General features: G+C 44.8%; 2 protein-coding genes across 2 annotated transcripts; one reads left to right on the top strand and one right to left on the bottom strand.

Annotated features, from left to right (window-relative positions):
* Positions 1-3,225: 3,225 nt before the first annotated feature.
* On the bottom strand, positions 3,226-4,864 carry LOC144113771 (GTPase Era, mitochondrial). The gene has a single exon (XM_077647081.1). The coding sequence runs from the start codon at positions 4,630-4,632 to the stop codon at positions 3,403-3,405; it is 1,230 nt and encodes a 409-aa protein (XP_077503207.1). The 5' UTR covers positions 4,633-4,864; the 3' UTR covers positions 3,226-3,402.
* A 203-nt stretch (positions 4,865-5,067) lies between these two features.
* Positions 5,068-6,248, top strand: LOC144113770 (18S rRNA (guanine-N(7))-methyltransferase). Its single transcript, XM_077647080.1, has 2 exons — positions 5,068-5,167; positions 5,247-6,248. Exon 2 carries the CDS (start codon positions 5,271-5,273, stop codon positions 6,099-6,101), a length of 831 nt encoding a protein of 276 aa, XP_077503206.1. The 5' UTR covers positions 5,068-5,167; positions 5,247-5,270; the 3' UTR covers positions 6,102-6,248.
* The last annotated feature ends 7,023 nt before the right edge of the window (positions 6,249-13,271 follow it).

Below are 13,271 nucleotides of genomic sequence, written 5' to 3'. Positions count from 1 at the left end.
AACGTGCACCGACATCGCACAGCACACGGGCCTCGAGAATTTCGCCTCCATCGAAATTCGACCGCCGCGGCCGGGATCGAACCCGCGTCTTTCGGGCCGGCAGCCGAGCGCCGTAACCACTCAGCCACCACGGCGGCTCTTTCGGTATTGTGTTCCATTCATCTCCTAGGAGGAGTTCGGCCTTTTCAGAGGATAATAGTCTGGTATGCTTTAGCTAAGAAAAGAGCGTAGGGAAACTGGCAGGGATATAAAAACAACACACACAGGGTGCTGTAGTGCTCTGTGTGTGTTGTCCTTGCATTCCTTATCAGTTTTACTGCGCTCCTTTCTTAGTCCAAGACCGTCACTAATAAAAATTAGGCTCTCCATTCCTTTCAGATGGTTTTACCTGTGGCTTCTACACGGTCAAATCAGATGGCCGAAACATTTTCCTACTTGCATTCAAGAATGACAATAATAAAAGACAACGTGACAATGCAGCTGATGAGAACTTCAAAACATAACTTTGTGGCATACTCCAAGATGTGAGGGGAACGCATTTTCAAGTGAAGTATATTCAAGAAGAGTGAGGTGTCATCACTTTTGTTTGCCAATATTTTCTTAAAGTTGAATACCACACAGACAGACGCCATATATTTGAACTCTGATGCAAAAGCCTTCAAGCGTATCATCATTGCTACATTCCTGCAACTCTGCAGCATATTAAGATAAATACAAGCAGTAAACCAGGGTTTGGCAAAAAACTAAACAACACGCTTGAAAACATCACAACTACCTGTGTGAAATTAGTAATCATAAAGTTATTCATGCCACTTTCAAGTTCTCTCCAACACCCCGCCAAACCTTCAGCAAAACTATCTGCATTTAGGACTAAGGAAACTACGATGCTTTTAATAATGAACTACATGCTTTTTTGCCGTCTTTCCAATTTACTTTCCAATTTAGATAAATGAACTAACTTGCAAGTTGATTTCTTCTATTAGTTTTCGTGCCAATTGCCAGAAGCCTTGGTTCACGAAAACTCTCAAAATATTGGAAAGAAAGAAAAAAATGTCGTTATAGGTCAGCAAAAACGCAGTCAAATACAGAAGCATGGCAACGATATTATGCAACCAAGGACGTATACTACACAGCATACCGAAGCGCCAAACAAACTTTGTTTAAAACTGACCTCCTAAAAATCTTGTAATAAATTTCTGGGAAATACTAAACCTGCAAGTGACAAGCGCAATTATCCTTTCTAATCCCGTGAATGAAGAGATCAGTGATGTTGACTGTGCTGACTGTTTCAATTGCTCTTTTGTTATGGTTTTCACGACAGAAACTGACCAATAAATGACCAGCCTACCTCCGACAATGTTTCCAGCAGTGTCCCCTGTTAACATCAATGCGCATGGCATCTCGATCCTCACTGACAAAATAAAGCTTTCATCATCTGCTGCGGTTGATGACATAAATTCTAAAATCTTAAAAAATACTAAGGACATATGCTCCGTATATCTGCCCTATTATTCTCACAGTCTCTTTCAACGGGAATGCTACTGGACGACTGGAAGATGGGGAAGGTTATCCCGGTCCACAAATCGGGTACAAAAGAATCCCCATTAAACTACCACCCCATCCCCCTAACCAGCGTGCCATGGAAAATCATGGAACATGTTATCTACACCCATGTCATAAACTTCTTTGATTCAAATGACTTCTTTCATCCTGCGCAACATGGCTTCCGAAAGGGCCTCTTGTGCAAGACACAAGCAGCAATCTTTACTTTTGTTCTGCTCTGCACACTAACCTTGACCACATCCTGCAAACTGATTCAATATTCTTTAATTTCGCAAACGCTTTTGACAAGATACCTCGCCAACGCTTGCTACTGAAACTCTCCGCTCTAAATTTGGTTCCAACATTCTAAACTGGATTAAGGAATTCCATACTAACCACTCACAGTTCGTCTATGTTAACAACAAAAGCTCAAACACAATCTCTGTAACATCTGGTGTCCCACAGGGATCTATACTCACCCCTCTCCCGTTTCTAATATATATAAATGACCTGCCTCTTCATGTAAACTGTCAGATAAGAATTTTCGCCGAGGACTGCGTAATGTATCGTAAAATTACTAATATCTCTGATAAAATAGTTCTACAGCATGATCTGAACCAAGTCCAAGAATGGTGCGATCGCTGGCTAATGATTTTAAATGCCAAAAATTGTAAACCCATCTTTTATTCGCCAGCGTAACCCCCTCCTTTTTCCATATGAAGTTAACTCTTCCTCAAAACGCGTCCAGTCATATAAGTATCTTGGAATCACCCTCTGCAGCGATCTTTCTTGGTGCACACACATAACATCATACCATGTGCAAACAGGTCTTTAACGTCACCTCAGTCATGCACCCCAACACATGAAACTTCTATCATATAAAACATTTATCAGATCAAAACTTGAGTACGCCAGTCTCATTTGGAACCTGCCTCAGATATACCTAACATATGCGATAGAATCAATTCAAAGCCATGCCATCCGTTTCATGCATCATGCACTCGGCCATAACTCGGGCTGTTGCTTGCTCAGCAATGTTTTCAGGATCTTTTTTTTTTCAATGAGCAACTGTGGACTGGAATGCCCTTCCCCACAAAGTCGCCGTTATAACATGCCAAACCTTCATTCCTTGAAGCCGTCTAAACCCAATTTCAAAGGCAATGACCTGTACTTTTTTTCCCCAAATGTCTGTAACCCCACCCCTTATGTAATACCTCCAGAAGGAGGTAAAAGTGAAGAGAAAATGACAGAAGTGGTCACTAAGGCTATAGGTGACAAGGAATATTTACTGTGCATATTAATAATTACAATGAGCGAAGTTGATGTTTGTGGTCATTTCGCTTTTTGTACCAAACTAACAAAGGACCCACATTCTGTCATTAATTTGTACACTTATGCTTTTGCAGTGGTACTCATTTTAACTAGCACGCATGTACCACTGTTTACTAATGAACATGATACTTTGGTTGGGTTAATTGCTAAGGTAACTGAGAGTTTTCTGTCAAAATGCCATTTTCTTTAATGTTAAAAAAGGACTGTTGTCATCTGCATTGACAATGCATTAATGCAACAGAAAAAGTGCATAAAACCTTAACATTATAAAAAGTTTCGGCCTATGTGTTCTATATGACTGGCAAGACAACAGCTTCAAGCTGTGTTTACAGAAAGCCCATGCACGACTAATTGTGTAGTGAAGCAGCTTTATTCACTCTAATAATGCAGATAATTCCTTCACATTTACTTCACATGTGGTGCCTTATAACCACACAGAATTTCAGGTTCACTTATTTTACTCTTCTCAACACCATGAACAACATAATTCAGCATATAGTGTATGAAACTAAAGATCAAGGGTAGCTTTTATCCTGCACTAGAATTCTTCACAATTAGCTTCAGGGACACATCAGACCTAAAGGCTGCGGCAATATCTTGTCGTGACTCAGCAGCGACTGCCTTCACAGTTTTCCCACCCTCACCAAGAATATGCTTGACATGCCGTCTATTTTTCCCCAAGATTTCAATAACAATGTGCAGAACTCCAGCTGCATCCAGATCCCACATGGCTACTTTTGCTTCTACATTGTAGGGTACCTCCCGAGACAAATGGTTTAAGATTTTTTCTCTCACTATAAGGGTTGCTAGCTCATGTGGATTTTGATCAGTCACCATTTCAAACGGATACATCCATTCTGATGGTCTCGCGGACTGAAGAAGAAAGTCCTTGATATCTTTCACGCCGTCGTTTTTCAGTGCAGATATCATGAAAATACGGGAGAAATTGGGCCAGGAATTTCTGCTGTTGCCTTGAGTCTGCTTTAAATGATCAACTCTCAGGCCCACAGTTTCCCCCTCGAGATTCAAGTCACCCGTTCTTAACATCTCGTCTGTTCTTGAAAACAGTTCCTCGGGGGTCAGTCGCCGCTTCACTGTTCGGGAGCGGCATGTGGGTACTCCTCCAACTATGCCCCCCGTCAAGGAATGCGTGAACTCCAAAATTTGGCGCTTCGACTTCAAGAGGTCGACTTTGTTCACAACTAAAATTGAAGTCAAATGCGCGTTGAACTCGAGTAATCGTAGCGTCTCTCTGTCGAAAGAATGGCGCCGCCAGTGATCGGATGCGTCCACCATTACAGCGACAAGATCAGCGTTGAGCAGAGCATGCTCAGGATCAACGATCATCGACGCTTCCAGGTGATGCTTCATGCCATGATCGATGTCGACAATCCCAGGAGTATCCAGAAACACGATCTGTGTCTCCCCATCCACGAGGATGGCTTTTGCATTTTGTCTAGTCGTGTGTACTTTGCTTGACACAGAACAGACTTTCCAGCGCATTAGTGTGTTCACCAACGTTGACTTTCCCACATTCGGCTGTCCAACGACGGCCACACGCAGCAGCTTGGGATTGCATGGTTGTAGAGGTACAATAGATTTCAAATGATTGTATTCAGCTAGTGTTCTAGGAACGGTCCTGTAGGCAGCACGGGGGAAGTCAATCGCACTCGTCAACTGCGGCCCTGGCGACAAGCACAAAATGCTCCGCGTTAGAGCCGTCAATCTCACTGGCACGCAACATCGACTTGAAAACATTTGTTCACAATTGATGACCCACTGCTTGCGCTCAGTCTAACCCAACGTTGGTGTAACCAGCCACACAAACAGTCACACCACAGCCACCAAAATATATTTCAGGATAAAAGTTTCACATTCTGTTGTCCACATCCACGGAGGAATGAAACTCGAGTGTAGTTCACAAATGGAACGATTCGGCAAGCACATGGGTACAGTGAACTAGAACGTGTACGGCGCCATCTTTGTGACAAGCCACCTTGGCCACCTCGCCACCTGATGACTGAAAATGCAACGACTGACTCAACCTGCGTCAAAATGCTTTAAAATAACTAATAAAATATAAATATATCTGTTTGATTATCACAACAGAAACAAAAAAGCACATTCTGGGTCGTATCGTCGAAGTATTTAATAATTTTTGTCAAAACTCGGTCAAGGCAATCCACTTTGTGGATTTGCAGGATATTTGCACTAGCTGCTTTAGCAAGGTTAGAGTGAACTTCCATCGGATTTGTAGGCACGTGGGCACGTGCTATCGCGGTGAAAGTGCGAGGTTCGTGTATGACAGTGTTAGTTTTAAGTTATGATGAGACTAGAGCCCTGACTGTGTGGTTCTTTCGTCTTTGTTGCAGACTGTGTAAGTACTCGGCTTCAAAATGTCCCGAAGGCCGGAGTACTCAGCTCCTCCTGAGGTTTTTTACAGTGAGCAAGAAGCGGCGAAGTACACCAGCAACACACGTATCATGGAGATTCAGTCGGCAATGTCGGAGCGTGCTGTGGAGCTTTTAGCGTTGCCAGATGACGAAACATGCCTTATCCTGGACCTCGGATGTGGTAGCGGCCTGAGTGGCGATGTCATTGAAGAACAGGGTCATGTTTGGGTCGGCGTTGACATCAGCCGTGCCATGCTGAATGTTGCACAGGAACGGGAAGCTGCAGGTGACATGCTTTTGGGAGACCTAGGCCAAGGCCTGTGCTTTCGCGCTGGGGCTTTCGATGGCGCTATTAGCATATCAGCGTTGCAATGGTTATGCAACGCGGACAAGAAAAGTCACAACCCCGTGAAGCGTCTGCATGCCTTTTTCTCCTCGCTCTACGCTTGTCTTGGACGTGGCCGACGGGCAGTGCTTCAGTTCTATCCAGAGAACGCCGATCAAGTAGAGCTGCTCACTCAGCAGGCTATGCGCGCAGGCTTTACGGGCGGACTTGTGGTTGACTATCCGAACAGTACGAAAGCCAAGAAAATGTTCCTCGTGCTTTTCACTGGTGGGCCGCAGAAGCTACCCACTGCTCTTGGCACGTCCGCCGAACAGCAGGACCAGATTGAATGCACAGCGCGAAAACAACGACTCAAGAAGCTGCGGGGCAAGGGCCCCAAGAGCGCCGCTGCCTGGATTCAGGAGAAGAAAGAGCGTCGTCGCAGACAGGGCAAGGAGACTCGGCCCGACTCGAAGTACACGGGCAGGAAGCGCTGCGGCAAATTTTGATGTTTGGACTGGTTCACTTGCCTGCACTTGCGCACCGTGATGCTTGTAAACGTGGGAGCTTAATGGCTCGCTACTTTCAAGAATTGGACACACATCAGTGCCCCTGTAGGTGCACTTAAATAAAAGGAATCAGTGGCCACCTCTATAGTGATTTGCCTTTACGAAGAGCAATTCTTCGACACTTCCTTGCAGCAGCATGCTGAGCAATTCAATGCCACTTCGTTATTGCAATAGCTGCATGGGGTACTCTGCAGCAAAGGCGCTGCCTTTAACCGAAATGTCTTATAGTGTTCAGCATGGTGTTTAGTAAGGACTGATGGGTAGGGCAGGTAAAGGGCTTGTCACCTCTAGCTTGAATGTTCGACCGGCATGTCTGTGCTTCCCAGAGTGCCAGCATGTCCATTGCATGTGTGCATCAAAGTGAAGTGGCAGACGACAAGAAGCACCAGTTCTGGGTCCGTCTATGCGTGTGCCACTCTGCTTCGATGGACGGCCGTATCAGTTGCACTGGCCTTCCGAAGAGCGCAGCCACACCTCTTGCATGTTCAAGCTAGGAGCGGATGACCCTGAACATGTAGTAAAGATGTGCATGGTACAGGAAAGGGAGCGGAAGCTAACATCAGCCAACCAACATGGCACCGCCGCCACCAAGATGTTGGTGTCCTGTTTGTAGATCTCTCAATTTTAAAAGGCTTTGTTCGACGACTAGGTTCTAGATATAATAGTTTGCTCAGCACATTCAACAAACTGTTGAGAGATACCAAGTTGCAGAGTGTCATTACTTGTCTGGTGGTGTGGCATGCTTGTTTGATTCATGAAGAATACCTGACTCCCCAGGTTTGCTACGTGTATCGGAGGAATTCCTTGGCAAATTGGGACTGATTTGCTTTCAGTGAGCTTGGTGTGTTCACCTTTGTGTAGATCAATGCTGGGCTTCTTAGACTTCTGGTGCCATCGTGGCTTGAGCTCAGTGGGCTTGGTTATTTAAAAAAAAATGTTAACTACCAGTGTCGGTACTAACTACCGATTTCATGGCTAGTTGAAGCTGGCTCAAGATGAGAGTACGCCAGTTGTGAATGGTCATCATACCAAATATTACCTGTCCTCTTGGTTTGCATGGCATGGTAGAGCTGAAATTTGTCACATAGTGTTGCATTGTTATTTTCTATATGCACGGTGTCATTCTCGGCCGAAAAGATTGGTGCGTGGCGCCAGTAGCACAGCATGTGCTGCCTTACAAAGCTTGAAGAAAATGGCAGTAAATGTTTGGCTTTGTGGTTTATGGGGTTTAACGTCCCAAAGCGACTCTGGCTATGAGGGACGCCATAGTGGAGGGCTCCGGAAATTTCGACCACCTGGGGTTCTTTAACGTGCAGCGACGTTGTACAGTACACGGGCCTCTGGACTTTTGCCTCCATCGAAATGCGACCGCTGCGGCCGGAATCGAACTCGCATCTTTAGGGTCAGCAGCTGAGCACCGTAACCACTGAGCCACCGCAGTGGCTCTTCGGTTCTGTGAAAATAGGTTGCGAGGCTTACTAAAACTAACATTACCCAGCATTTGCTGGATTTGTGCCTCCATAAGGCAATGTTAGATTGCTGGTCACCGTTGTTTTATTGCTTGTTCTTGGTATTGTTTGTTAAAAAATGATTCATGCTTTCTCTGCAGCTGTCGGTGCAGCCATCTGGCATACTGCTCTTTGTGCACTAGCGTTATCTTTTGCATAACTTTATGAGCGTCGTTATGGTGTCACAAATGTTGCTTCAGTTTTTCTTATGACCATCCGCATGTAAAATAAGTGTTAGCCTTTTAGTGGAAGAGCACTACTCCAGACATACCAACCCCTAGCAAGAAAACTGCCGCCTTGTCTTGTGCTCCGAACTAACCTGAGCTTACCCAGGTTACTTGGGTAAGCGTGGGTAAGTTCGGAGGAGCGTTTTTCAAGCTGCAGCCAATGGAAGGAAGCTTGGGTAAGTTCGGAAGAGCGTTGCACCAGCTGCAGCCAATGGTAGAAGGGCATCGCACCATCTAGGTCACATAACTTTGTGGCGTCTTCACAACCTGCCCTGTCAGGTGCTAGTTAAATTATTGATTGGTTGTGAGAAATTGCTCGGGAAAAGCAACACGGGTCGTACAATCCCTACGACTGGCTGCGATAGAAACAGCCAGTGCAGTGGCTGTCGACTCATATCGTTAAGGTGGAGCTTAAGTGTCCCCTCTAATTGAAGAATGAACACATGCTTTCACACGTCTACTCGGTTTAACTATGTTAAACCCCTACCACTGTTTTGTTTCAGTTGCTAAACATTTTTTTAACACTCTCTTGCTAGACCTCTACAATCCTTGAAGCGACTGCGTTAATTCTGTGGGTGAGCCATGATGTAATTTGACTATAAGGTATTTTTCCCTGTAACGCAACATTTCAATTTGGAATAAGGCTCATTGTGAGCAAGGCTCCTATGTGGCAGCCGAAATGTCATGTCATCTTCTTTTGGTTAGTGCCGGTTATTTTTTCATTATGTATCATCCCCACCAGACTGGCTTCCATCAAACTCTTCATTTGAATTTGGCTTCATGGTGCAATATTTTATCAGTGCGAAGTCTGGGTACTTGTTTTTAGAAGTCAACCTCCTAGTGCAGTGGTCATGCTTGAAGATAAATATACCCTTTTTAGTACAAACACCAGGCATGTGGCCAGCAGTGTTTTTCAGAAGGAGCCCAAGACAATTTTTCGTATTGGGGGGGGGGGCACTGAGCTCGGTTTCGGGGGGGGGGGGCAGACCCCCTTGAGCCCCACCTTGAATACGTGCCTGGGAAACACTAATGTAGAAGGTACAGGTGTTTTGCTGCTAGGTAAGCTGTTAAGTGACGAGAAAATGAGAAAGCTTTCTCAGTTTTAAGAGCTCTGTTGTTTAATCTGGCATATAATTAGCATCACATGATTAAAACTGTCACATTTAATAACCACAAAATGTTTTCTGTGCTTGAGGTTCAGCATCATGTACAGTCGGGGCCCCGTGCCTCGGTGATCGAATTCCTCTTGGGCCTTAACTAAAAAAATTTGGAGGAACTTAATACATATGCTTGGAAATGTTGTTGATATGCTCGTGAATGTGCAAAAGGAACCTTTGTATCTTCTGAACAGAACGCATGAGAGGAGTTCACATGCCAAAGCGTACTCTCTATTATTTTGGCTGCACCTGTACAGCCAGCCAAATCTTTAGCTAGCGTGCGTGACAGATGTGTTTTCTGTGCTCCTGCAGTTTATGACGGAGCATACTTGCGAAAATATCAAATCTAAGCACAGGCTCACTAAGTCCGTGCTTAATATTGAGCTTTCCACAAGTTTGCTTCGGCGTAAAGTGCAGGAGCACAAAAAGTGGTCGTCACACATGCTAGCTAAAGATTTGGCCGGCTGTAGATGGTTTGTCCAAAACATACAGGCCACCTGGTTTGCTTCTAGGCCACAGTGCAGTGTGTGGCTTATTTTTTATCGGCAGTGTACCAAATCTTTGAAGGGAGAAAGGAACTATCACCATTACTCCTCTAGGAATCAGATGTTTTTTGGAAATGCAAGACCCACATAGCATGGCTCATTACAAACCTGATGGCCTGCACATTTTTTTTACAATTAAAGGGCGTATCTACAGCAGTGTGATGCAGAACTGGAAGCCACAAATATACCTGAAAAATAAAACATCTGACATTCATAATTTATTTTTCTGAGTTACTTGCACTTTGCCATACTTCTTATGAAATGTGTGAACACACAATGCTCTTGTTTATTGCTACTTTCGTTAAATCTCTTTGCAAGTGTTCTGTATTTATAGGTAGATATATTGGCTTCTACCTGCGTGTGAGGGCTCCATGATGTGTTCTGTCTGTCCGGAATCATAGATAAATGGTAATCTTAAGCCGTTTTGTGTTTTGCTGTAGCCAGAAACTGGAGAGTTTAGTAGTTGCATGTAAGGGTGAGAGTATCCATCAGTAACTTGCACACTGACGTCAGTGTGCAAGTTACTGATGGATATACACTCACCCTTACATACAAATAATCACAGTACTGTCGACACTGTGCTACACACTTGGCAAATAGTGCATAGGAGGTTCATGTTTGAATCCGTCAAAGTAGAAGACTCTAAGTTAAGGCATAGAGTTACAAATGTTCTTGATGTGTAGGTACAATATTGGTCAAGGCTTTTCGCTTCGGCCGCACAACAGAGCCATTACGGCACTCTTAAAGACCGAATGACCTTGAAATGCTAGCAGAAAGTTCCTTGGGGTAGGGAAGCTTCCTGCTTCGGGCAGTTCTCGTAGTGTCACTGAGACTGTAGAGCATGTACTTGCGGTACGCCCTGTATATGCGCTTGAAGGTCGGGGCCTTGGCTGCTTCTTTGGTGTATTTTGAGAGCGTGCCACTTTCGGAGCACCTTGTACTAAGTGCTTGGCCAGACTGACGGAAAGCTCTGCAGGCAACGCAGGTGCTACAGTGTCCCTTGCATGCCACAGCTCTTGACTCAAGGTTGTGATCACTGCTCTCCTGATGGGGTTGTATATATATATATATATATATATATATATATATATATATATATATATATATATATATATATATATATATATATTCAGGTTATGATAGGTATATACCCATCATAACCTTCGTTCTTTAACCTCTCCCCCTCTTGTCCAGTACGGAGTAGCAGCTAGGCAAGATGATGAGCCTTCAGGCCTACCTCTCTGCCTTTCTATCAAATAAACCTCTCTTTCTGTTTTGACAGCATGAATTCTGGCTTGTTTTTCTGAAGTACGCGTAAAAAACAAACAAACAGGAATGAAAGTGTAAAAAAACTGCCCTCGTCATATTGCAGGCTCTGATCATTGCTGCATCCAGGGCTTGAGGCTTGGAAGGTGTCAGACAATTGGTGCCCTTCTCTCAGATTGTGATCAGGAATTGTACATGAACCAATAGTTTTTATAACCGAGTCTTCAAATAGACACGAGAAAAACTTGAGCATGGTGGAAACACCGCGCGAGCAAGGGAACGTCACTGAGGAGCCACTACACAGCGTTGGTACCATAGAGTTTGTTACTTAATAGTAGGAAACTCTATGGTTGGTACGAAGAGGTGTGAGCACTGGATGGTCGCTGCACGGCAGGGAGGTCGAACAGCGACAGAGAGTCCGTTGGATACAACCACGCAGTGGTGACACGGAGGGAAGAATGCGCGATATCCACCGTGCCGTGCAGCGAGAAAACCAGGAGGGACAAGGGAACCACTGGTGGGCTACTAGACAGCTTGACCATGGAGGAAAAAAAACTCCATGAGCTTGACCCATCTCAACTCGACTACGGCTTTTTCCAGCCCCAGAACAAAAGGCTGGCATTATAACGGAAGCGTTATTTTCACCCATGGATGGATTGGCTTGGCGTCGTTCGTGATTTGTGGATCGCGGTCACGCGGGCGGTTTGCATCACTTGCTTGTTTCATCGGCCTCTGGATGCTCTGGACGTGTGGTGTGGCACATTCGTTGTGAAAGGACGCTTGTGTGGTCTGTGTGCTCGCACTTGTGTAGTGCCTGTGCCTTCGAAGGCGCTCCAGAAAAATGAAAGTCTTTTCGAAGCTTTCTCAGGAAAATCTTGTCGTAATTCACCGTATGAAAATACGCTTTCATTTCGCGTAATTTATGGGTTGGTCGAGTGGGCATATGTGCGTTCATCCGTTTCAAGCTTCCATCCTGCAGCTTCCATTTGCGCAGAGTATAGGCAAGTTAGTAATGTGAATTCATTACAACATGTGGCAATGGTCAGAAATACTATCAGGCACGGTGGTTCTACAGTCCCCGAGGCATTCGTCAGTCAAAGCGAGCAGCGGTCCCATACATACAGGGTCGTCCACCCTGAACATGCGAGTGCGTGGCTGCACTCTCTGGAGGGCCACTGCGTCCGACACCACTACTCATCGCAGCCGAGTGGCGCAGAAGTTCCATGGACCTGGGCGTTGCGCTTCGCGTCATCTGCCACTTCGCTTCGATGCACGGCCATGTCGGACACAGTGGCACTCCAAAGAGCGCAACCATGCGCTCGCGTTACGACAAGAGAAGAAGGTTCCTAGTGGCAATCGTCGACAGGACCAGATGGTATTCCGATTATTTTAATAAAGAATCAAGGACCAAAATCCAACCAAACATAAAAAGAGGTAGTGAACAAAATTATAGTGGATGGCAAAGCCCCCACTGAATGGCGATGAAGTAGAATGGACATGATATATAAGAGAAAGGGAGACAAAGCTGACATAAGCAACTACCATTCCATAACAGTGAAGTGTGTGGTTTATAGGGCGGTGATGCAGATTATAAAGGACAGACTGCAGGCTTGGGTGGAGTACGAGGGGGTGCTAGGGGAACTACAAAATGGGTTCCGGAAACAGAGGAGGTTGGAGGACAATCTGTTTTCATTGACACAGTATATAGAGATTGCTGAAAAGGTACAATGAATAAAGCTAGTAGGAATGCAGCTGTCATGAAAAATATGGCACTGTGGAATCAAAATAGGTCTGAAGTGGTAAGAGGGATCTGGAAAAGGGTGATGGTTCCTAGCCTAGACTTTTGGCAATGCGGTGCTGTGCATGAGACCAGATGTTCAAGCAAGGTTAGAAACAATGCGGCGTAGGCAAGGCTAGCTTTGGGAGCAGATGGCAGTACACCAAATCAGGGGGCACAGGGTGATATGAGATGGGCATCATTCGAGAGCAGAGAAGCTAGCAGTAAGATAGCATTTGAGAAGAGATTGAGAAAAACGGGGGAAAAGCAGTGGGCTAGGAAAGCTTTCAGATACCTGTACGTAAGGGATGTTGACACGAAAAGGAGAAAGTGAACTAGAAAATTGACAAGCACGAGACACAAGCGCTCAATCTCAATATGAAATATTGGTTTGTTGCAGCTTATTTATCACATTTTCATTTCTTATTTGTGCACCTTCACTACTCAGACTTATATGCTTTCTTCAGATCTAAGCCAACTTTCTCAATAAGTCACATTGTAAGAAATGCATATAAGCAGCAGTAATTGTGAAGGCACGTTTCACTTTGCCATAAGTGTCACAAAGAGAGACTCAAAATTGGAAAATTCATATTGGTTGGCATCAAGGAAAAGCTTTTGTTCATTTTAATA

The sequence above is a fragment of the Amblyomma americanum genome, chromosome 1 (genome assembly GCF_052857255.1).
Source record: "Amblyomma americanum isolate KBUSLIRL-KWMA chromosome 1, ASM5285725v1, whole genome shotgun sequence".
In the NCBI taxonomy this organism is placed as follows: Eukaryota; Metazoa; Arthropoda; class Arachnida; order Ixodida; family Ixodidae; genus Amblyomma; species Amblyomma americanum.
Note: the sequence above shows the minus strand (reverse complement) of the source record. Positions and strands in the feature narration are given on the sequence as shown.